General features: G+C 41.1%; 1 protein-coding gene across 1 annotated transcript in view; it reads left to right on the top strand.

The window, feature by feature from the left end:
* Positions 1–12,737, top strand: part of SLC28A3 (solute carrier family 28 member 3) — a 42,819-nt gene extending 30,082 nt beyond the window's left edge. The window contains exons 11-18 of the mRNA XM_067315535.1: positions 216–341; positions 1,449–1,579; positions 2,421–2,589; positions 4,183–4,380; positions 6,927–7,008; positions 7,704–7,802; positions 9,584–9,707; positions 11,436–12,737. Of these exons, the coding sequence (XP_067171636.1) occupies positions 216–341; positions 1,449–1,579; positions 2,421–2,589; positions 4,183–4,380; positions 6,927–7,008; positions 7,704–7,802; positions 9,584–9,707; positions 11,436–11,538 (1,032 nt within the window). The 3' untranslated portion in view covers positions 11,539–12,737. The remainder of the gene's footprint in view (positions 1–215; positions 342–1,448; positions 1,580–2,420; positions 2,590–4,182; positions 4,381–6,926; positions 7,009–7,703; positions 7,803–9,583; positions 9,708–11,435) is intronic.
* The last annotated feature ends 11,903 nt before the right edge of the window (positions 12,738–24,640 follow it).

Below are 24,640 nucleotides of genomic sequence, written 5' to 3'. Positions count from 1 at the left end.
ATTAGTGGTGGTACAATTCTACTTCTTGGGGGTTAAAAAAAAAAAAAAAAAAAAAACACTATTAATATTCAGAGCACTCATTATTACCAAGATTAGCTAATCAAAAACACCTAGGAAAGTGTGATCAGCCAGTGATTTTCCTGCCTTATTATTAAAAGAAGTCACTGAGGGTTTATTAATAAATTCTTTGTCTGATGTCTGTTTTTTACTTCCAGACAGAGTCTCCTCTCCTGGTACGGCCCTATTTACCATATGTCACCAAATCTGAACTCCATGCAGTCATGACAGCAGGATTCTCAACTATTGCTGGAAGTGTCTTAGGAGCATATATTTCTTTTGGGGTAAGACCAGGAAGGAAAACTGAAAAATACAGTGTTTATCTGAAATCATACAAGTATAAAAGTCTGACTAGAATGCTTTGGAAGTATATCTCTGTAATCCCCATGCTTTTTCTAAAGAATTAACCACACAGACCTATCCCAATTGTAGAAAAAGGCAACAAGACCTGATTTGCAAACTCTTGTTAAGTTACACAAACTTCCACCTATGTAATACAGACAGTCTACCTGTCCAAGACAGAAGAGAACGACCGACTCACACTTGTTCCTACAGTCTGGATGAATGGATGTATGGAATATGCTAACTGATCAGCTCTCCCACTTCTGTGGCAGTGATATAGATGAAACACTACAGGAATTGTTATTATTCTCATGAGTCTTAACGAGTCTGCTCATGAGGGAGCTTCTAGCAATGCTGTACAAACACAGGTCATAAATGGCTCCTATAGTGAGGAAATGACAGCACAGATCTAGATGGAAAAACAGGCATGAAGAAATGATTTAAAATCAGAGTCATCAGGGGATAGTTCACAAATGTATTAATTCCATATTTGTATAAAATACAGCTGAGAGGCAGAAGCAAGAAGAGAGGGAATTAACTGAAATGACCAAGAGTAGGAGAAGGAAGTAATGGATGGAGATACTGCAGAAGTTAGCAAAGGATGAATTTAGGGTGGAAATTTATGAAAGAAGAGATAGAAGGGGAATGTCAGGCCATGTAAAGAAAAAAAAAGGTGGGGGAATTTACAATTTCAAGGGACAAAAAACAAGGTACTGCCATCATGGGCATACAGGGGATCTTAAGGAGCAGACACTGGTTCTCACTCAAAAAGTTCTGCTATTGTTACTCTGTGCTGTCCTCCACAGACCTGTTTTTTTTTTTTAATTATTATTATAAATACTCATACTTTTCACTACTTAATTTTTTTCCTGTCTCCAGTTAGCTTTCTCCTACATTGCTCATTCTCTTTTTTCCCTTATGAGCATTGAGATCCTTTTAATGTCCCCCTGTACAAAAATCATCCAAGCATCCAGTGATTTTAATTGCTTTGCTTGTGTTTGCTAATGATAAGGTTATCAAAGCCTATTTTCTGTCATCTGGATTTCTAGGTTTCTGCCTCCCACCTACTGACTGCTTCTGTCATGTCAGCACCAGCATCGTTAGCCACCTCCAAACTATTCTGGCCTGAAACTGAAAAGCCCAGAGTAACTCTGAGGAGTGACCTGAAAATGGCAAAAAGGTAAGTTGATCTAGGCCCTGCTTATTAGTAAAACCCATGCAGAAGTCAGATTGTTGTGTGTGAGGGGTTATTTTTTCCATCAGGAGGCCTTACGTGGTAGATTTGCAGGCAATGAATTAGTTACACGCCAATATACCCTAAATAAGTAGTTTTGGAAATCAGGTGCAGTAGGCCCCACTATAACTGCATGGGGTATCATTACCCAGTGGAACAGGCAGAAAACAGCAAAGGGCTTGGGCTGTGCCACAAAAAAAGAGGGAAATGCCTGCCCATGGTGAACCACTCAGATATTTTCCTGTTTGCTCTATTGCTGTCTTTACAAAACTCCTATCAATGCAGCTGAATGAAAGCAAAGGTGGAGCAGTCATCTCAGTGACAGCAGCAGAGAACTCATTGCCCATCTGTAGGGAGACTCGCTCCACTTTAAAAACGATAAGCAAAGCAGGAAGGTTTCCAAGGAGCTGCTCCTCATCAGCCTGGACCTCTCTGCACAAGGGCTGATGGCAATAGGAGGTCACTCCATCCCACTGATGCTGCAGGCAGTCGCAGTGCCGGGACCCAAGACAGAGCCTTATGCTGGTTTTGACCAGCAAAAGCACTGGATGCTCTGGTGCGTCCAAGAACTGACCCCAACTGTGCCAAAATTCCTCCTCAAGGTTCAAAAAACCCACCTCTCAGTGGCTTCTGAGAGGAGCCGGGGTAAAAATATATTCCGCCTGATTATTCTCCCTAGAAGTGCCCAGACAGCTTCAGCTGTTGGTTTCTAATCAAGTCTGTGTAATGGTTGTTGTGCCTTGAACTGGAAGATTTTCACACTCCAATTTTGTTTTCACTGACCAAGTGAATCAAATAACCTACTGGAAGCTGCCAGTCAAGGTGCCTCTGCCTCCATCCTGCTGGTGGCCAACATTGCCGTGAACCTGATCGCCTTCCTCGCTCTGCTGGCTTTTGTTGACTCAGCCCTCTCCTGGGTGGGGAATCTGTTTGACTACCCACAGCTGAACTTTGAGGTATGGTCCTCAGGTCCTTCACATGGCTTACATGCATTTGTACAGTTGTCTTCTTCAAGTTAATTGCTTACGTAGCTAGGGCTTTTCTAAGAGAGCTAAAAAAAATGTATATTTTTATATACATTTTCTTGAAAGTGTCTTTACAGCTGAAAGGAAAAATAGTTGTCATACAAGTATTTCTGTATCCATTAGTCCATCTACAACTTCCCTCTGGGGTGTTCCTGTTACCAGCAAAGCAAGTTTATCAAGCATTGTATGCTAATACCTGCCTCCACTAACTTGGCAAGGCAGCAGGTCTGTTTACACACTCCTGCCAGGCCATTAACATCCCATTCAGCTGAACACCCAGCACGACTTTAGCTTCAGATCACCCCACCAAGTCACCCCACACTCACTACCTTCACCCAGGGGAGGACAATGCCACAAGCCAGGGCTTGCCTGATCTCAGGGCTTACTCAATACCACTTTGTTCCCAGCATGTTGGAACTGGGAAACTGCATCCCGATCGCTCAGCTGAACAAACAGGTTTTAAGCATAACTTATCCTTTGACCTGGGTCAACACATCATTTTTGACAACATGGAACACTCTCAGTTCAAAGAGTTTGAGCTTTTTGTTTTGCAAACTCCTGATACAAGCATGGCGCAAACACAGATAAAATATCAAGATACGGGTGCTGGAGAAGCGAGTAGACACTGCTAGCAGACACAGCATCAGCAATATTAAGATGTTATCTTATCAGCTTCCAGAGATTATTCCACTGCACAGACATCCTCAGAGGAGGAAAGGCATATACATACCTATTTCAGTCACACTACTGCAACAGCTTAGTAGCAGGACTGGGACAGATGACCCACAAGGAGACAAGACTCACAAACATAATGCATTCAGCCATCCCTCCTGAGAGGTACTGACCTCTGAGCTTTTTGGAGGTAGAGAAGCCAGATGGAAATAATCTCTGCTTAAATACCTCAGGTGGATTCACTGAAGACAATCTAACCAAGCCCTTTCACTGCCAGAGCTATTTTATCTCTTATATAAAAATAAGCTATTCTGGGATATGGGATTTTTTTACTTGCTTAAAAGTTTTTATGCTAGGAAAAAAGGGTGCAGCTTTAATTATATCTGATGCACAGCTTTTATGCAGAGACAAGCCCTTTGTTTGCACCAGTTGGAGTCCAATAACCCGATAATTAGAGAACATTCATTAACACACTTGATTTAGTCAGCTGAAGAACTAGATTTCTCTTTCCTCTTATCAGCTCTTTGAACTCAACCCTTCTTATCTCCTGCACAAACACTGTCCAATCTGAAGTCTTAGTTTGAAAAAAAAAAGGCACAGAAATGTTTGTTTAATTTTTCGTGTAAAATTAGGGACATACCTAATTACTTTGTTGGATCTGGATTTTGGGTTGGTCTTTTTATAATTATTCAAGCATAGCTTCCTATTAAAAATCCTCAGTCTCGCAGGGGTTTTAGCAACACGACTCTGCTGAAATAAAACCATCCTTTTTAAATGTAGACAACTTATCAGATGCCATCATTCTTTGACCAGCTACCTCTTCTGACCAGCTCTATCTTACATATTTTGCAGAACATTTGTGCTTATGTCTTCATGCCATTCTCCTTCATGATGGGGGTAGACTGGGAGGACAGTTTTGTTGTCGGTGGACTCCTAGGTTACAAAACTTTCTTCAATGAATTTGTGGCTTATGAGCGCCTCTCAAAACTGATTCACAATCGAGAGGAGGGCGGGAGCATGTACGTTAATGGTGTGAAACAGTATATGACTGTAAGTAACATTTTCTATTCTACTGATTTTTTGGATCTAATTCTTTTCTACTGGGACTCAATTTATTTTTAATATGGGCACAGTGGGATAAAGGTGGCATATTATTTTGAAGTGTATTTTTCAGCAGCAGTGTTTAATTATTAAAATGCATCCCATCCTTGTGAGGCTGTCGTGACTGTCATCGCACTAGGTATCTCAAAAGTAGCAAAAAAAAGCCTGCAGAGCCTTTGGAAAGGGGAATCCTGGGGAACACTCAGCATCCCACAGGACGTGTCACTTGGTCTCCAGACCAAAGCAGTGTCCCTTAAGATAAGCTCCTCCTCACCTCATTTTTCTCTAGCGCTTCCCTATGAGATACTCTCTTGGGAAAATCCTGGGCAACACCTGGAGAAGCCTCCAGCCCACAGAGGTTTACCCAAGCATTAACCTCCAGGAGAGACATCAAGGAAGCTTTAGCTGGTGGAATTTAAGATATTACTGGCACTTCCTTGTCCATGGCAAACCTCTGCCAGAGGTTACTATCCCTGTGCAGATGGTGGTAATACAAGACATGGCTGCAAATCCTCTGCCACACTCCAAGTCCAATCAAGTGTACTTCAGTTACAGTGGGTGCATCTCTCGTTCACTCTTCCACCCAGATTTGCCCTACAGGGTCATAGTTCCTACTACAGTTCACTGAGGAAGAAACATAGAGGATCTCAGCACAAAGCATCCTAGGTGCATGCACAAGGGCCCCTAGCTGGGAAGCATCCTTTTCTACAGCATTTAATCTTCCCCCTTCCTGGTGTGATGCTGCAGATAACCACTTTATAGACATCATTGAGAACTCAAGTCCCTGACCACTTGCATTCCTTAATACCAGAACATATTTCACAACTGGAGATACAGAGCCAGGTAGCCTGATCAAATACTTACACTCTTGCCTGAGAATCCGTTACCAGTGTTGCTGGAAATAGAACCCTGGGCTGGATGGGTCTTTGCTCTGTCCTCTACTGTCATGCTGTGTTCTACAAGGGGGATATGGTTCTAAACTCCTAAATGAATGCTTAGATTTTTTTAAATCTGGAAGTCAGTCTTTAAAATTCAGATCCCATCATCTATATTTCACCTTTCTCAATTTTTTAGTAAGATGTAGCATAGGACTTTTGTCTTCCTTGTTAGTACCTACAGAGAGCCAAATTAACCTTCCATGGTAACGAGCTCTGAGATGAAAAAACAGTTTTGATTCATAACACTCATGTAAAAATTGCCCAGGAACAAATTTAATTACAGCAGGACAGCTCAGCTGAAAGTACTCTCGGCCTCCAGTTTTAATTTCTGTTCAGCTTCAGAACTCTCTAATGCATCTCGGCACAGATGTTTGGTCAGAGAGAGTGAACAAGTGGTCTTCTGAATTGCCTCACCTGAGTCAGTAATAACAAGGCTTCCTGTTTTCTGAGCTAGGAGAACACAAATGAAAGCAGGGAAATCACAGCACACAAAGCCTTTTCTAGGAAAAGCAGATAGAGTGGGAACTTGAAAAGCATTTTCCTGTATATGTGCAGAGTGATTGAAAATACCTATAAATTGGTTTTCATAAAGCAGGAATGGAAACAGAGAAACCTTTAATAAACAGGAACCCTACCAGAATGCTCACTCAGCAGCCTTCAGCTTGGGCTTAAAATACTGTAAAAAAGACCCCAGAGCTGCTGGGGAAAAAATTCCATTTGAAAGAGATGCTGCCTCCTTTCTCAAAATGTTTGAACTAAGTTTGTCTCATCAAGGTGCATAGCCTGGTTTCACCCAAAGTCATCCTGTACCCTATAAGGCGTCTCTCCATGGAGGGAGATGGGAGGCAACCCACCCTTGTCTCTGCTCTGAGGTCCAGCATGGGCCAGCATCGTACTGGAGAAGGTGGCTGAAGTCAGGAAGGAAGTAAACTGCTTGCGGGACTCCGATGGGGCTTCCAAAATCGTAACACTGTTCTGCCTGTCTCCACAGCAAAGCAAACACTCTCTAGAACACCCAGTTTCCTTTGCTCCCTCTGTGCACAGGGTGAAGCATCCTCAGAGCAACTGGGCATATGGGGCCCTCTGTTTTTTCGGGGATGAAGAAATCAGGGATATATACAGAAACCTGACATTCCAACACAGCATTATAGAGACAGGACAACTACGAACAACAAGTTCAGCTAAAGCTTTCTGACTAATACTCTCAAAAATAAGTAGCTAAATTGACACCAGGAAGATAAAATTATTTTTATCTGTAATTGCTAATATTTAATTTAATCAGAGACAGCAATATACATAAACAATACGACAAACATGGTTTATGAGTCCTCACCTGCACTGAGTATGAAAACCTCCGCATTTTCAGAACGAGAACAAGACTAAGCCCTTACTCAAATCCATGTACATAGGCAGCACCCGAGCAAAACAGAGTGATTTCCATACTCCAAGCATTGGGCCACAGTGCTATTTTTTTCCACACCTCTAAGTCAGCATGAGATATGTCGAACCACTGAACAACTGAATCAACCATTACCTGCCTGTGTGTTTGTTTTTCAGGTTCGCTCTGAAACCATTGCCACCTATGCCCTCTGTGGGTTCGCCAACTTCGGCTCCCTGGGACTGGTTATAGGAGGCCTGAGTAAGAACGTCTTTCCTTACAGTTTACAATTTACTTGGCAAGCAAAAGCAAATAAAAGACCCAAAAGGACACGCTGCGGGTGAAGCTTAGCAGCGTTAGGAGTGAGGGGCTGCTCCTCCAAGGCCCAGGACCTGCCACGTGAGAGGCAGCGTGTCCTTGGGGGGCTAGGGGGGTGAAGGGGAAGGTATGGCATGAGTCAGGACAGCTAGCCGACCAAGCGACAACCTCCTCTGACATAGGGATAAGCCAACTGTATCAACCGCCTGCTAGTCTGAGGGAGAAGACTGGCCATCTTCTCCAAGAATGCCACATGCAAGAAAATTAAAAAATAGACTCCTCAGGTCTCTGGGGAAATGAAGCCATGAAAAAGTTACGGGGGATCCCCCGTGAGAGCCCACCGGTGGCCTCCTTCCCCATGGAGCCCACAGCAGGGCAGCACGGAGGAGCAGGACCAGCTGTGGGGCCACCAGGCCTGGCCCCAGTGCTGCACCCAGGGCCTCGCACCCAACAGAAGGAACCAACATCAGGATTAGGCAGTCAAACATCCCTTTGAAAAATGTCACATTTTCCTTCCTTGCTTTGCCCAGTTAGGACCACAGGTTGGGACTTCCTTGCACCATGGGAGAGTCATCAGGTTCACCTTCTGTATGTCTATATGTATTTATATTCGCCACACACTTTAATTTTCTTCCTAGCAAGCATCGCTCCATCCAAAAGAAAGGAAATCGCTGGTGGTGCTTTCAGAGCAATGATTGCCGGGACTGTTGCCTGTTTCATGACTGCCTGTATCGCAGGTACCCTGTATAAATTTGGTGTATCTTGCAGTGAGTGACCACAGGGTGGCAGTGCATCAGTACCATAACTGCCACTGGGCAATTCCTCTGATTTAAACGCCAGTTTTTTCGGGTTTGACAGGATTTAAAGCCGACATTCAATGAAAAGTTGCTGCAAACTGAAATATTAAATGATTTGTCTTATTTCTTCTTCTACATCTTATGTACTGACACTGCATTCTCTTAGCCTATGTATAATGACTGACTCATGAACAAAAAGATAATTGCAAGTTATAGATGAGTTACAATCCCTCCTCCGCTCCACTGGCTATGGAAATACAGAACTAATTATAGACCAGAAAGAGAGGAATGGGATGAAAGGAGGATGCAAGAGAGAAGGAGTGCAAAGGAGTGAAGGAAAGCTGAACACTTTTCTGCCTTAATGTTAAATTGATGCTTTGGGCTGATAACCTTCCTGCAGTGGGGCAAATCTGCATTTAAGTTAATGGAAGAGCACCAGGGTGGGATTCAGCAGAGGATCCTTATTTTCTAAGCTGCACCTGCAAGTTGAGTAAAAAAATCACCATGAAACAACCATGTTTGAGAGGAAATGAAAAATAATATTAGTCATTCAACTGATTAATTAATTGATCAGATATGATTCAGCGGCAATTTTTCCCCCTAGTATCTAAAGATCCCTTTCTCAGCTTTCTTTTTAGAACATGTGATATCCAAAATGGGCACAACAAAACTCAAAGCACTGATATTCCTTCCATGAAGAACGATCTTGGTGTTTTATTTAGCTATAGTGTATCCTTATCAACCCCAGCTTCCCTATCCCTTTGTGTTCAACCAAATCTCATACATTTAGAGAATAAGCCCACTCTATTTTCTGAAAGTTATAAAACTGGTACGCTTCAGCTTTTATGAGTCTCATAGCCCTCACTAAGATTTTAATACAAAATACTATCCTGTATAATTGAGGCATTAGGAAGTCTTACTAAAATGTGTCACTTGAACACCCTGGCCCTAAGAATTAAATTGTGAACAACCATTGGCAAATCTTTTAAAAACAATAAAATCTGCTGTGGAAAGAAAATTATATTCCACCCACTCCTGCCAAGGCAAATGCTTTCCGTATGCCCAGCAGAAGGTATAAGAGCCAAGTAATTTCTACTACCCCATTTTACAGTAAGAACATAATAAATATGTGGTCAAGCTCTGCAACACTAAATACAATAAGGAGCTGTCATTTTCATATTTTTGTGACCCATTCCTATAATGGAAACTGATGTTACTATTTACAGGACATTTTGGAGAACACCTAGCAAAATAAGATAAACCATCACTGTTCGTATTAAAAAAATAAAATAAGATAAGGTCAGGTCCTGCATTTACTTGCGCTGCTATAAATGTGACAAAGTTCCATTTTAGTTAATGAAGGCAGATTGATGCTCAGCCAGTGAGAAATGCATTAGCATACCCTTTTAGAAGCATTATGAGGGGCAGAAAAACAAAATGTTCCAAGTATAACAGGAACCAGAGTTTAATTTCTAAAGATAAAAAAAAAAAAAAAAGTGTCTGATCACTGTTTAATCCAGTTCTATAAAATGATTCAGGTTAAAAATATATACAATTTGTGGGCTTTTATCTTGCATCATTTTACAAAACCATCTCTGGTAGTGCTCAGGTAACATTCCTATCAGCCAGGACGTTTCATTCGACCGTGCCCCAGTGACTGACATTCCCTGGTCTTATCAGCCTCTTCACTACTGATCAACAAAATTGTATTTACTTCACAGGAATGCTGTCTGTCCCTGGTGTGGAGGTTCCCTGTCACATTTTATTAGGCAATGCCTTCAACTCAACAAATTTCCCGGCCAACAGCACAGCGCTAGTTGAATGTTGCCAGGAAGTCTTCACCAGGTACTGAGGAACTATCTATCCTTTGTCAGTGTAATTTGGGGAGCTCTATATTCTCCAACAGCCTGCTTTTATTTTTTTCAATTCAGCTTTTATCCTAGGTACCTGCTTCCCATGAACTTGCCCCTTTTTAAAGAAATGAATATTTGAATGCCATTTGAAGTGTTTTCCTTTTCTATAGCATTTCTCTGTCACATGCAAAACACAAATAGAATCAACAGAGAATTCAAAACATTTTTATCCAAACCAGAGCTTTCCAAAAGGTTAAAGATAGTTGTATTCAGTGGTCTAGTTCAGGCTCATCTCAAATACTTAAAAAGAAAATCAAATATTTGAAGTAGCATAATACTAGCACCATATCTGAGCATAATTCTAGTTGAAAAAAGACAGGAGCTTTTCCTTCTGCAGTCTATGACTCTGGCTGAAGATAATAATAATGATGACTTTTGATGTAGAAAACACTATACATATTTGAGGTAGGAAAATGTTCTGAGGGAAATTATTTTTAATAATTCTCTATCCAAGGTCTATGGAGAATACAGGAAGAATGATATTAAATAAGGAATATATTAAGTCATACTTAAGACTATACGCAAAGAAGGAAAGGTCTATTTATTTAGATTATGGCAAATGCTGTTTAAATCTGCCCTAAGGTGCTTTTTCTCACTTTCACAACTAATCATTTTAGAAATAAAGGCTCTAATTCATCTTTTTTCCATCCTATTGAAAATCAAGGAACTTCATCCTCTTTCCAAATTTCTTTGACAAAAGACAATGTTCTAAGATTAAGCATTTGTCTACAGGAGAAACGTGTAATGTAAACATAACAGTGATGTTGCTGTAATCTAACTTGCAGGGATTCTCTTGAGAAGATCCTCAAATGGGTTAAATTTTCAGAATTCTATGGATTACACTGGATCTGGTCTTAGGTCCTCTTGATTTAACTAACACAAGGGGTTTGTGTTTATAGTAGAGAGGTATCTCATTAGATTATCTCAGTACTAGGACTTGTGGCAATTGGAAATTCCTTCTGATGTTTAACTCCTCATAATAGGAATCGAAATTACAGTTCTAACCTCAGTTGCTTTTTTTTCCCCTAAATTATTCTTTTGAGACATATGTATATTCCTTGCATACCTCAGTATAGAAAGTAGCCTTGAATATGGACATGCACAAATGTATGCATATTATTGCAAAGAAACTTCTGCTATTATGACTTGATGTTCTGAATGAGTTTGTCATAACTCTGAACCAGTGTCACTAACTTTTGGGCAGAGCAAAACATCTGCGATACTGGGTATGTTCCTTCATTCAGATTTTCTCTTCACTCCAACTTTGGCTCATCACAATAATTTTAACTCTACCATGTTGCTACAAAGACTAAAACATGCTCAGTTTTCACCAGAATCAATGCTGAACAAATGCATTGAGGATACAAATATCTTGAATAGTGAAATGAAACTCTCAATCATTTCAGTTATCTAGGAAGATTTACCTGATGCACACAGACTTTATACTGAAAACTGGGCACAAACCCAATAAAACCAGACCATCTGGACACTGCACATGGCCAGTGTTTAGGATGGTCTAGTTTAGTTTCATTTCTCATGTGATAATTTAACACATTTTAAAGTCTCGTGGGAAAAAATGTGTATGTGTGCATATATATATGTGTACATTCCTCTATGAGAAAAAAAGTAAATCTGATATTTTCTTTCCCTCTTTCCTCAGTGTAAATGAGTCAAATCCAGTCTTCCCTGGAGGAAGCTACAGCCTGAGCTCCTGGAAAGGATGTTGTCAAATACTGGACCTACCTGCTTCTCATTGCAGTTGAATTAAGCCATAATTTGGGGTCAGGATAGTTCATAATAAAGAGTTGCTTTTCTTGGTGGAAAAGTAATGAGAAATGTCCTTTTCCACAAAAAAAAATTTGGAAAAATTTGACCCTTATTTCCCCTCTCACACAAGCCCAATTCTTCTGACTGGCATGGAATCACTCCTAAATTAAATTGGGATAAATGCATGAAAACTGAGACCTCTTGCTACAGATTTCTTCTCCCATTACAGCTCAGAAAAGAACATTTTTAGACCGGTTTCTGAGCCTGATTCTCCAGATTTCATTTCTACCCTGAAACAGGTGAATCTGTAGTATAAAACTACTGCAGGCAAGAAGAAAATCAGGCTTAGTGGATTTGACTGCCGCGCAGGAACAGCTGTGGACTAGAAATAATATTCAAAATTGCTGTCCACTCCTACTGGTATTTCTGCTCTTTCTGATGCCAAAGAAGTGTTTTTACTGCATGAAGGTAAATGACTGTTCTCAGGGAGCCCTGCATGTTTCTCCCGGTAACTATGGCTACACGTGAGCCGAGCTGCAGCGGTGCCCTGTCCCTGGCGGCTTGGTCACTGAGCCGCTCACATCAGGGACAAGCCGCTGTCACCGCGTCCTCCCCCTGCCCACGGAGGCAGCCGTGTGTGCCCCAGAAGTAGGAGGTACCTGGGCCACAGCCGAGTTCAAGAACTTGGTCCCAGTTTAGGGGTAACTCTTACGGCTGGACATGGCCAGCTCTGATTTTTATTTCTGGTTCCTGTTATCAGTTCTTCTCATTCTTCGTCATTACCAGCTCTGACGTCAGACACGAGTCACCAGCAGGGACCTCACTGGAATATTCCCTCCGGGAATGGCAGTGGCGTGCTGTGAATGAGCCCTGGTAAAAGCAGATCAGGCTCCCACCTTTCCCTGTGACAGTAATATTCACCAACCTTGACTGTCAGACCGTGAATAGAAGGATGCACTATCAACATTAACCAAATATCTCTTTGGGAGATGACCTCATTTTTTGTCACCTAGGTATGTGTTCGTGTGTGTATATATATCATAAAAAAGGACTAAGTAGATTGAGGAGAACAAATATGTTATGAGTTTTCATAATAAACCTAATGTATATTTTTGAGGTCTGTCTGATGAATGACGTGCTAATTACCCCATGTTAAGAACTTCCATTAAAAAGAAAAGTATGTTGTTTTAGGTTTTAGCCCTTTCATGGACTCCAGAACCAAAAACTTGTATGTAGCTTGTTTTTTTCAAAAGATTATGGTATATATTCCTATCCTACAGCATTGTCAATGCCAAAGGCTTTTAAAAAAAAGCTAAAAACTGAAGTACAGAAATGACAGAAAATCCTGACATACCCCCCCAAATATAACTTGTGCAGATGGAGATGAGCCAACCTATTCTGATAAAACAGTAACTAAGTTTTCATCCTTTTGTTTAACTATTGCAGAATCTGTTCTGGGAAATCTTGATTAAGAAATTTAGACAGATGCCAGCACAGCTGTTTTAAAGGGATATTGATTCAGGCTGATAGTAAAAGATGCTAGTTTCTTGTGAAGCTCAACTTATTAGCTTAACACTCAAAAAAAAGTACTTATAAATGCCAATATTGCTACTACTTGTGATTTTTGTCACAGGTTTCATATTATTAGGTGTTCTTCTTTGGTCCCATCCTTCTCGATTTAGGAGACTGTATGAGAACCTTATTTTTCAGTGTTTTTAAAGAATGTTTGTAAATCTCACTATTATGGGTATATATGCTCAAAAATATGATGCAAAACTTTCCTAAAGAAACCGAAAAACAGGAAGGTTTTGCTCTACAATTTCTAGCCAACATCATGGTTATAGCAGGCCATGGCTCCAAAATCAGCTTGACGTTAGCTATTTTGAAAAGCAGAAATGTATTCTTTTAAGAGAAATGAATCAGAAACATTAACTCTCACCATCAAGCAGAAAAATCCCCTGCTCATAAGACATCTCCCTCCTTGCTGCTGCCCGCCTTGCTCCATTTAATATATGCCTTTTAAAATGGCAGCTGCTCCCTTTGCCACGGTGGCTGGCTGGCTAAAACGGGCAGCTCTAGCTAGTAAAGATGACAGTGCAGAAACTTCTAAAAAAGCCTCCCGTACGGCCGGAGGCAGCGGCCTCCCCACGACGGGGGATCTGGCACGTTTCTTTTCTGAAGGGCTCCTCCACTAGGGTTATGCAGGAGGTAACCGCAGTGGTGAACAGACGACGTTGCCCTACCTACCGCCGGGCAAAGAGACCCTGAACGTAGCAGGCGAAGGAATGAGAGCAGGACAGGGCTACTAATGCATGCCACCATGTTTTCAGGTGGCTTTTCCCCTCCTTCACTGCGGCAGTGTTAAGATTTGTGCACAGAGCTTGCTCGTTCTCAACTGTGCCTCTCACTCATAACAGGTTAACCTGTCCGCTTGGCCTCTCAGCACCTAAGAGTGCATCTCCTACAGCACCACTGCCGGGGGTCCTCTTTGGCTGGTTTTGGCTTGGTTTTGTTTTGTTTTTAGCTAATTAGTCACTAAAAATCATTGCCAATGATTTCAGGAAATGCATTACCAAATTCAGTGTACAATAATTCCAGGAAACATCCTATGCAGCCTTTCTAATGCTCAGAGTATATATAATCAAAGAGAGCTATCTCTAATGTGAGGCATATTCTCGCTGGCCGCAATCTAGAAAAGCATTTAAATATCTAAATGAGGCAAGGCTTGTAGGGAACACAAATATTTTTATTTTAACCAGCTGAGAGGCACTTGGAAAAAACAAGCATACCTGTAGAAACAAGCACTTTTTCCAATTCCAACAAACCGCAGCAGCACTTGCAACCTGTGCGCACTCATAAACAATGCAATGAGCTAACTCTGTCAAAGACATTAATCATGTGCTGCAAGTTATAGAGGCATTTAAGTGTTTTCCAAAACCAGTCTGGTGCAAATATTACCTCTTTCTGACAAGAGACTTGAGTGGAGAGAGGGAAGTTAAAAGTTAGCTAAAGAGACAGGGAATTAAGGACAGTATTTTCCTTCTGCGAATTGTGTTTTTGCTGTGCTGTCATTAGATTGATTCACACTATGCAATGCCATAGTCTGTGGTTCCCAAATTTTGCAAGTCTGTAGATAAATGCCAGACCTCCAAACTGCTCCTAACTATGGGTACAGATAACCTTAAAGTCACTTAAATGTGATGCAGCGTTTCATATGGCTCCCCTGTCACGCGTAGCCCCTCGTGTGGCTCCGAACCTCAGTCCCCATTTGCAATATCCGCACACAGATCGGTATTTAGGGTGTTGAAGGGCAGCAGGTGCTCCCCGCCACTGCAAGGTGCTGGACACCTGCAGCACCAAACATGTCCAGCAAGGGCAGAGCCCCGTGCAGCAGCTGGCAGCACGCGAGCCCAGGGATGCCTTGAGGGGCCCCAGCCGCGCTGTGCATTTGTGGGCCTAGAAAGGCATTTTTGCTACCATCAGTTCGTGCAGGTGACGTGGTCCTTGCTCCACAAGTCGGCCCACAGAATAAAATAGACCCACTAGTATCCTATGCTAATATCTGAGATCAAACATGAAAACAAGTGGTGAGTTATAAATCTTTTCTGTCAGAGATGCTGAATCAAATTCTTTCATTTACATCAGTCTGAACTTTGAGTATCATCCCTGAAGTTAGAGCCACTATACAGTTATACCAGCGTGAATGAGAAAAGAATTTGCTTCCCTAGCTTTGTTTCTGATTTCAAGCTGGTTTTAAAGTTGTATCAGCTCACAGGAGCCAACGTAAGTATTTCAAATGCTACAATGACTTAACAGTGCATCTGTAGACATGCTTTTGTTTTGCCCAGTGGGGCTCTGAATTTGAAACCCAACGATATTCAGACAAACAGACTGCGGAAAACCAGCTTAGTCTTTAGCTCAGAACTACTTTGTTCCTTTGTGATGATTTTAGAGAAAAAAAAGAAATCACAATATTTTCTTGTTGCTATGGCATCCTGCAGCATAGGGGCTCACTATAGCAACCAGCGTACTAACTCCAAAGGCATTGATCAGCATGCAAGGATTGCCATAGTGAAAACAGAATTTTGTTGTTGTTATATTGATTGGTACCTCTGGTGTGAAGTGGCTAGAAATGTTGGGGGGATGCAAGCACCCTTCACAAGACGGCTGAGTGTGGGTGCACATTCCCTGGTGGCATGCATAGGCTAGAGTTCAGGACTGGGTTTGTCTAGGCAAAACCAGAAAATCTTGCATTTTTGCCTGCAAAATCTTGCATGTTGTCAGGGTTCAATGTATTTAAGAAATATTATATGTGATTTCTGTTGTTTATTTGCTTTTCATGGGCTAGGGAAGCATTCCTGCTCAGCAGCAATTGCACTGTGATATGGGAAGTCCCCATGTTAGGGAGAACGGACCTGCACATCGGATAATAAACCGTGGCCCTAGAGATTTGTGCCCAACTCCTAGTTTGGCCGCAGGCCCCATGTGCTCCTGGGAAGGCTTCTTCTCTGAGATGTGACTCCTGATCTGTAAAATGAAGCAATAGCCAAGAGGTGTTGTTACCAGCAGTAGTACAGCAGTAATTGTTAGATAGCAGCAATGGGAGGGTATGATCATCACAGCCATGGGTTTATACACCCGGAAGCTTTCTCCAGTCTAGTTTTGTATGGAGAAGTAATGAGGAACTGTACTTTACAGGACAGTCTCTGTCAGAGACTCATGTATTGAACCAGATATGGCTCCCTCAGCTTGGCACTTTTCCCAAACTGCACAGCCATGCAGAAAAAGGAGGAAGATGGTAGCTAAATTCACACCAATGTTATTTTCTCCATCTAAAGAAACACTAATCTGCTACCGTAGTGTCTGAACAAAACAACAGCTGGGACACAAATGAGTTGGTGCCCATACCTAATGTCTGCTCTTCCCAGCACATAACCCCAGCTGGCTTCCATGACTTCTTTGTTATCTCTGTGGCCCCAAATATGCCAATATCCTTAACTGCTGACCTTAATTTGTTCTCCAAAACTCTCATTTGCTGGTAAGTCATGCTCTTTTGACATATTACATTAATTATTCTGGATGAAAAAAATTCAAAATCTCTTTTCTGTTTATCTCAAAGCATTTCTGCATGATACATACTTCCCCAAGAAGTCAATGAAAAAAGCCTCTATCTGTTGTCAGTTCACAAGTACCATCTAAATGACATCCAGTTGTTTGAATAATCATGCCTGGGCATTTTGAAAATCAAATTTGTCCTTGCGGTTATGCACTCTTCTTGCAAACAGCTCTGCTGAAGTCAACAGAGGTGCTCCATGTGCTATGCGTTTGCCTCAGTATAACTGACTGTGGTATCTGGCTTGACCTGAAATCACCCAGGAAAATTTGCAGAAATCCCCCTGAACAAAGTTAGCTCTGTCAGCTCCCTGCTTATGCTATCTTCACTGCCGCAATAATACCACAATGGAGCCTGGAGGGCCATTTCAAGACAGACTTTGTGTGTTCATGCAACTGTTGTATTATCAAGCCTCTCGCCTCCCTTCCTCATTCTTTTTTCTTCTTCTCTATGGCTTTACAATAGCACCTTTACCGTCTCACTTCACGTATCCACTTGTTTTAGTCTTGATCACCTTTGTTTTTGATTTCCAACATCGCCACAGGGGTGCTTGGATTTTGACTGCCTCAGATCACTAGGTGGCACAACGCAATCAGTGAAAGCTCTTCGCAAGAAAACATGTAGGGATACAAGTATCTACCCTTTTTACTTTGGTATGTATTGATTATTCATTGTTTGTTGCTCAAAATGGGAGGTTACATATTTTTATTAATTGCCTTCCAATTTCAGGTAATAGAAAAATATGATATGTTTTGGCCAAGATGCTTTGCTTTAGAGGGCTGTTGTGGGCACTTCAAAGAGATCTGCTTTTCAGAGCACTACACAGCCATCTCTGAAAATCTTCTTTTCCTAAAATGTTGCCCATGATCCCCCAAATCTCTAGTCACCTTTGTAGATGGTGGCAAAGGGCGTTAGTGCTTTTCTGTCGTAACCTTAATGAAAGTAGCAGAATGAACGAAGAAGGAAACCACTTTGCAATAAAGACATGGATATTGCAAAAACTTGCAACAGATGGTGTCAGAGGAGGGGAGATGGTTGTGTGTCTCACTACACTCTCCCCAGTCTACTTCCCCGCAGATAACATGGGGGATAAAGGTTTCTGAGTGTCTGCACAGCTCATGCATGGCCCAGAATAACGACACCAGCAACAGCACCAAAGTTCCCTTTGCTTTAGCCTCCACCACCAGCCCAGTTTTTGGCATGTCCTTTGGGTTGAGGCTTCCTGGACAGTCCTCACCATAAGGCTTTTCATGTGCTGCTAGAGTTTTCCTTAGTCGCACTGTAATGTTAAGGGGGAGCTAGAGCAGTCAGCTCACTGCTGGAAAGTGGGTTAAGAAAAACTGTATTAAAGATGACATGCGTCATGAGTAATGGCCCTAGAAAATGGTATTCTTGGAAAGGAGAGGGAAATGATGTATTGCAGAGAAAGCAAATGACAAGCCATTCTTGTGAGATACAACTTGGGCAGATGTTTTGTTTCCTGAGCATCATTAGTTGCAATGTCTGGTAAACTTTTATTTACAGGAATAAGGGAAGCACAAATAACCTTCCTTGCCTTCCAAAGATGTAACTACTCCTACTCAAGAACTTAAATACTTACTGCTAAATATGGCAAAGTAATCCACTTAGTAAACAATAACCTGCTTACAGTAATTTCCAAGAACTTGTATGGTATTTAAAAAGGCTCTTTGAAGAAGACTGAATGGGAATAGTGTTCTCAAAATCCAGATAAGGAGGGTCTCTCCATTACTCTCACTCCGAATGAGAAATGTTTCATCAAATAGCATGAAACAGCAAAGCACTCTCTACCTACTTTTGACTGTTCTCATCTCTCTCTCTCACATGCAGCTGTGACTGTGTTCGTGGGAACTTTCTGTAATGGCATACTCCTAGGCAAGGCTGTGCTAGCACCTGTTCTTCAGAAAGGAAGCCACCAATAAAACACTCTTAAAAACCTGAAAGGCCCAAAACTAAGATAGCATGCTGGTGGAAGAGGGTCAGATAAATATGGCTTTCTTAAATCAGCTTTTCTTAATTTTTCCTAATGTCGTTCTGTGAAGGTTGTTATGTGTGCTCATCACCAGAGTAACCAAAGGGCTTGGGGGTATGGGAGGTCTCTTGCTTGTGACGCACAGCTTCAGGAAGGCTCTCTGTTCCAGGACATGGCTCATAAAAGCACTTTCACTTGGACATGAAAGGCAGCTTATGCTCCAAAGATACTTTCAGATCATTCCAAAAGGCACATTTCTGTCCTTCAGACTTTGACTTGCCTGTTTCCAGTGAAGAAACTGCCAAACAGAGACTCAAAGAAAAAGATAACAGCTTTGGGTCTAACTCACTGTACTGCTTTCTCTATATTGCTTTTCTTTCAAGGGATATACAAGACTTAAAAAACTAATATCTTTCTCTTCCATGAAGCTTGCTGCCTAAAATTCCTTCAACATATTAGTGCCAACAAGAAGGTCTTTCCTTCTCTATGCCTGAATCTATCTCAATAACTAGAAAAAAATAGAATAAATAGGAAAAAAAAATTTTTTTAATAATTATTTAGCTAATCATTGTTATTCTGATCAGTAGAGACATTCGTTCCTTTGCAGAGTCACTTCAAGGATTCAGGATGATGCTGAAGCTCTGCAGGATTTGTACCTGCATTAGAAGGCACCTTCATCCCCTTCTTACTCTTCAAACAGTCCCTAAACAGCAAAGGGAAGGTGCTTTCAGCTGCATTTAGATTAATTTCTTTCCTGAGACGAGCTCTCTGGTCTCTGCAAACATTTCCCATACTTGTACATGACAAAAATACTGCAATACAGATATCAAACAGAAGCAGCTTCTTTTCTTTATACATGTTCATTTACGTGTGCTTAGTTAGGTAGCAAAATATTTACCTACATGACTCCCATTAAAACTATATGAGGCAGTGGTAGAGAGTGAACTGGACTCCATTCCTGCTTACACTTTGTCAGAAGTAGCTGTTCTAGTTACCGCTGTGCAAATTCAGTCAGGTAATTATTGTCTAGCTGTCTAACAGAGAAATAGCTTGATTCCTAAGACCTGTTTGACTTTGTAGCACTAGCAACCAAAAGAAAAAAAGAAAAAAAAAACTTTATCTAACAACTTTGAGTCACCAAAGAAAGTTCCAGTTGAAGCAGACCTGATAGTGCTTGCCGAGCAGAGGAAAATGGTAACTCTTCGCTTGTTTATTTTGAGAGAAGGACATCATTTTTCAAAGACACAAAATCTTCCCTTTGCAGATTACCTTTATCAATATAGACGTTTCAGAAAGACTGAATCAGGCTGAATCCTGAGGACTTGGTACAAATAACCCAGGAACTATTTTGGTGGTATTGTAAACGATTATCTTTTTTTCTTTAAAAATGATCTCATTTAAGATTCTTGGAAGAGCCTCTTATTCTTAGATGCCCCATCCCAAATTGCTGCTAGATGTCTTTTTCCTGAATTTGACAAAATGAGGATATGTAGACGATGACCCTGTCTGGTTCAACAGTGCTGTTTGTAGCAAATTGTGTCATAAAACATGGTAGGTATAAATCTGAGTGTATTACTTTCATAGGGACCACAAATGGGCACTAATCTCCATTTTACTCTTTGTTGTACAAACAAATAGACCAAGCATCAGAGAGCTTTTGATCCAGTTTTTATAGAATAAACTCAAAAAGCATGTACAGAGATCAAGGTAACAATAGAGACAGGTGCACAGAATAATAATCATCGTAGTGCTATCTTGGATAAATTAAAAGCCGTACAAATTAAACAGCCATTAATGATACAATACAGAGCACAATCCAAATATAACCTAGCCTCTCTTCCTAAGCAAGAGGATGAACGTGCTACCCTTTTATGCTATTTGCACAGTGTAGTCCTCAAATGCTGATAAAATAATGCACTGGAATCAGACAATCTCGCCCTTTCACTTTCTCACCCTTTCACTTTAGCTGTGTCCTATGTTTAATGAACCATGGCCAGGTCTGTGTCAGTCAGCTCCATTGCTGACCGCTGGTAAGAGCCAAAGTTCACATTCGATAGCACAGGCTGACCTTGGGAGCTCTGCTGTCATCCCTGACAGCACTTTGCCTCTTGGTAGGTTTGCGCTAGAGCTTTATACACACATACTTTCTGAAGGGACCCATCTAGTGCTCTAGCACGGATGTGCAAGATTGTGTGCGAAGACGTTTTTGTTTTGAGCGACGTTAGCACCAATATCTTCTCTGCAAGTCTAGAAAAACTGGGGGTTGAAAATGTTTGTGACTGTTGCTGCTGCTGTGAGCACCAGCAGAGCCAAAGGGGGTAAAAACCCCCAGATTTTTCAGGAAAGTGCATAAAGGGAAGGGGCAGGGAACAACTGCTTTGTTTGTTCTTTTTTGTCCACTTGCTTTATAAATAGTCTCCAGACTAGCAAGGGAGTGGTACAGGCTACAAAAAAAATGTATATACCCCTCTGTGCAAAAAATTCTCCTCACTTGCAACTCCCATTCCTTTCTAGCAACTGAAAGACTTCCTTGAGCATGACTTGGGGATGGCTCCACACCTTGTTAAAGAAGAAAAGGTAAGTCCTGTCTTATAACCATGCACTGTAATGACAGTGTCTGAAGTCCCCGTGTTGGCTGTCAATGTGCAGTTTACAGGAAAGGTTCAGGCTATGAAATTGCTATAGATGGCTCAGCAGGATGGAGATGAGAAAGGAGACACCTAAACAAACAAATTCCAAGTGCTCACTATGAAAAGAATCACGAACAGTATAAACGACACTAATGGAAATATTAGTGAACTATCACCTTATGCTAACCCCTGTCTAATCAGAAATACAAAACAACTTTATTTCATGATTATTTAATAAAAAATGAGCTACAGGAACCAGTATAAGACTTCTAGTTAGTGTAATCATCATCTCTGTTGTTTTTCTCATTCCCCTCATAAAACTATAAGATTATGTAAGGATAAAGTTTATTGTTTTTCATTTTAGCTACTTCAGTTACTGTATGTCCCTGAGTAGCTAAATTCTACATTGGAGAGTCTGAAGGATGAAAACAACATCTGCAGAGACTCTCTTTGTTTCCATTCCTCCACTTATTTCTACAGAGCTCAGTAGTTTCTCTCCTCTACCTGGGCTTTTATTAATTTGGGGCTAGTGCTGCTCTTTGGTGCCACCCTTGGTTGCACCTATGATAAAAGTGACCTAGCCTGGAGCAGCCACGTTGCCCTGAACAGAGCAGATGAGCAGGACTTTGGGGACAGCTTTTCAAGCATGTAACGTATACAGAACAGTTTTTCTGTGCTCAAAATCAAGCTGTTTGCATCCCAATATATAGGGCCACATACTCCACAGAGTCCAGATTTGCACATTTTGAGAATCCGGTTCTTTTTGCATGCTGAAATGGGAGTTGAGTTCCTTCAAAATCAGATGTGCACCAACTACAGCCTCTGGGTGAGCTCTGCAGAGCAGACGCTCCAAAGTATTAAGGCTTTTAAGCCACGGGGACCTCCGTAGTCAGTCAACATCTTTTTTGAATAGTGCACCTGCCTAAATAGCATCCTTATCTTCTGCTTAAAAATGTCTTAACAATTGCTTAAGTTTACCCATGCATTGGAATACTCCAATTCTTCCACAAAAGCATGGCAGGAAAAACAACAATCAAAAAAAATTTAGCATGAATGGCACAGAGCATGGAGGACTAAGTGCCTGGGGTGAAACGTTCATCAGCTGTTTTCTGCTTGTCATCCCTTAGAAATGGAGGAGCTCCAGAAAAGTCCTGCTCTCTCCTCAAGTGAAGAGGCAGGACTTCAGGTCGAGGTAAGGACAAACCAGCAACTCAGAGGATTTCAGAGAGGAATGTAGAGCTTTTATGTGTTATAGAATTTATTATTATAGATTATTCTCTAGAGACAACTGCTACAAATAAAAAAAGGCTGTGAAGTCTCCAGATTGCAGATCCTAATTTCTAAGATCTCAAATGTATGCTTTTAGGCTGTTCTTAATCACATATTACAAAGATCTGAAAAATCCCCCCTGCACCGTTTTTATTGTGACAATGCAACAATACATAAGGTACTGATGACATAAGACATATGTCATGTCATATGTTGTGAAAACATATGAGCCACAGTACTCCCCTAAAGAGTACTAAAATATTGAGCAGTGTGCAAGCAGCTCACATTTCTAGGCGTGAAGGAAGCCTTCTAATACTTAAATATTGTCTGAGCCTGCGGCAGATGTTTGTCTGAGCCTGTGGCATCTTTTTGAGCTTTTTGAACCTCTTTTCCACTACCTATATCTGGTCTGATTCTTTCAAGCCAAATACTGAGGACTATCATAACCCGAACTGTTTTCTCGGACTGTAGGCATAAGTATCTGCCATTTCTCACTGACACAAAGGAAAAAGATAAGAACATTCAAGAAAGCCTTGAAAATGGAGCTAAAATACAAGATAGTTGAAGTTTAAAAGATTTGAGAGTTGCTTGCTGAATTGCCATGCTACCAATGTTTTCTAAAACAGTAATGTTCTTTGTTTTTCTAAATTGACTGAGACTGATATTGTGATTCTGAGTTCTGCTCATGTTCTGCATTTAGAGTTTCTGATGTTAAGAAATATACATATGTCATATATCTGACATACAACAGGTTCTCTGGGACAATTAATTGATAACTGATAATTAAGTTTGTTTAAATCTGTGTTTTTTTAAGAAGCAAATGGGAACAAAGTTTGCCTTTAAAGCTAGTTTTCAGACAGTTTTTAACAAGATGCATGTCCAGAAACCATATAATAGTTCACATCGGTGCTGAAAATCTGACTTCTCCATCTTCCATTGTGAATGTCTCATATAGCTAATGATACATTTAATTTTATTGCCTGGCATCATAGTTTTTGCCAGGCTCTAGAGCTGTCTGGTTTCAAAACCACCATTTTTACATTAAAAACTGAGAGAGAGTGCCTACTGGGAATGTTTTTCAGAGGTAGAATTCATTTTTCTTCTTTCAAGTTTTTCAGCTTTATGAAAAATTTGGGTTTATTTTTTTTCTGCCACAACATCTCTTCACACAGAGTTTACATACTGTGATGAGGAATGCCCTAGAAGTGCTTGAGATTGGTTTGTATCTGTAGGCCAGCTACTCCATGGGAGTCATCCCTCCTTCTGCTTCCTGGTATTTTGTTGTTAGTTTTCCAAGCTCAAATCTTTCAGGCATCAGAGAATTGACAAATACAACATTGGTGAGAAAATGATAGAATATTAAGTGCACTCATTTTTCATCAAGTAGGTTTCCTGCAGTAATCATTCTTGAACCTGAAGTGAGCTATTATTGAAAAAACACATCACTAGAAAATCCTCAGCTTCAACATGACAACTAAATAGTCATTCCAGCTTTTGTCTAGACTTTCATGTAGGCATGCTTGGACTGCTGTAGCCTTGTCTTCTCCAGCCTGATTCAGATCTCATCTCAGTCCTCTTCACCCTCTGTAAATTATGCAAAGTTCAGCTACTTTGAAAACCCTTGCCACCTTCTAAAACTTCCTCCTTTCCTTTGGATCGCCTCCTCACCCCCCTTCCCTGCCATGTTTCAGGTTGTTGTTGCTCCGCTCATGTCCTCCTGAGTCAGCTTTCAGCTGTTTATATGGTTCCCCACTTTTAAAAGTGCTTTTCCGAACCCATTGGCTACACCGCATTCTGTTTTGTTTAAGCCCATCTCACAAATCCAGTTTATAATCCAGACTTTTGGACAATTAAGCAAATGTTGGCCATCCACTAGCCTTCAGAAGGACCGTACAGCCCCAGCCTTCTCTTTGCTCCAATATTTCCTCAGCTCACCTCAGAACTTCCTCCTCCTCCTCTTCCTCCTTATGTGTTCTTAGACTGAGTTCCTTTGAGTCAGGAATAATTGTTTAGCTCGTCTGAAAATATATGACTACATGTTTGCGTAACTAATACTTGTAGCCATATGTACAATAAACAAAACAATAAAAAGGAGC

Source organism: Apteryx mantelli, chromosome Z (genome assembly GCF_036417845.1).
Source record: "Apteryx mantelli isolate bAptMan1 chromosome Z, bAptMan1.hap1, whole genome shotgun sequence".
Classification (NCBI taxonomy): Eukaryota; Metazoa; Chordata; class Aves; order Apterygiformes; family Apterygidae; genus Apteryx; species Apteryx mantelli.
Note: the sequence above shows the minus strand (reverse complement) of the source record. Positions and strands in the feature narration are given on the sequence as shown.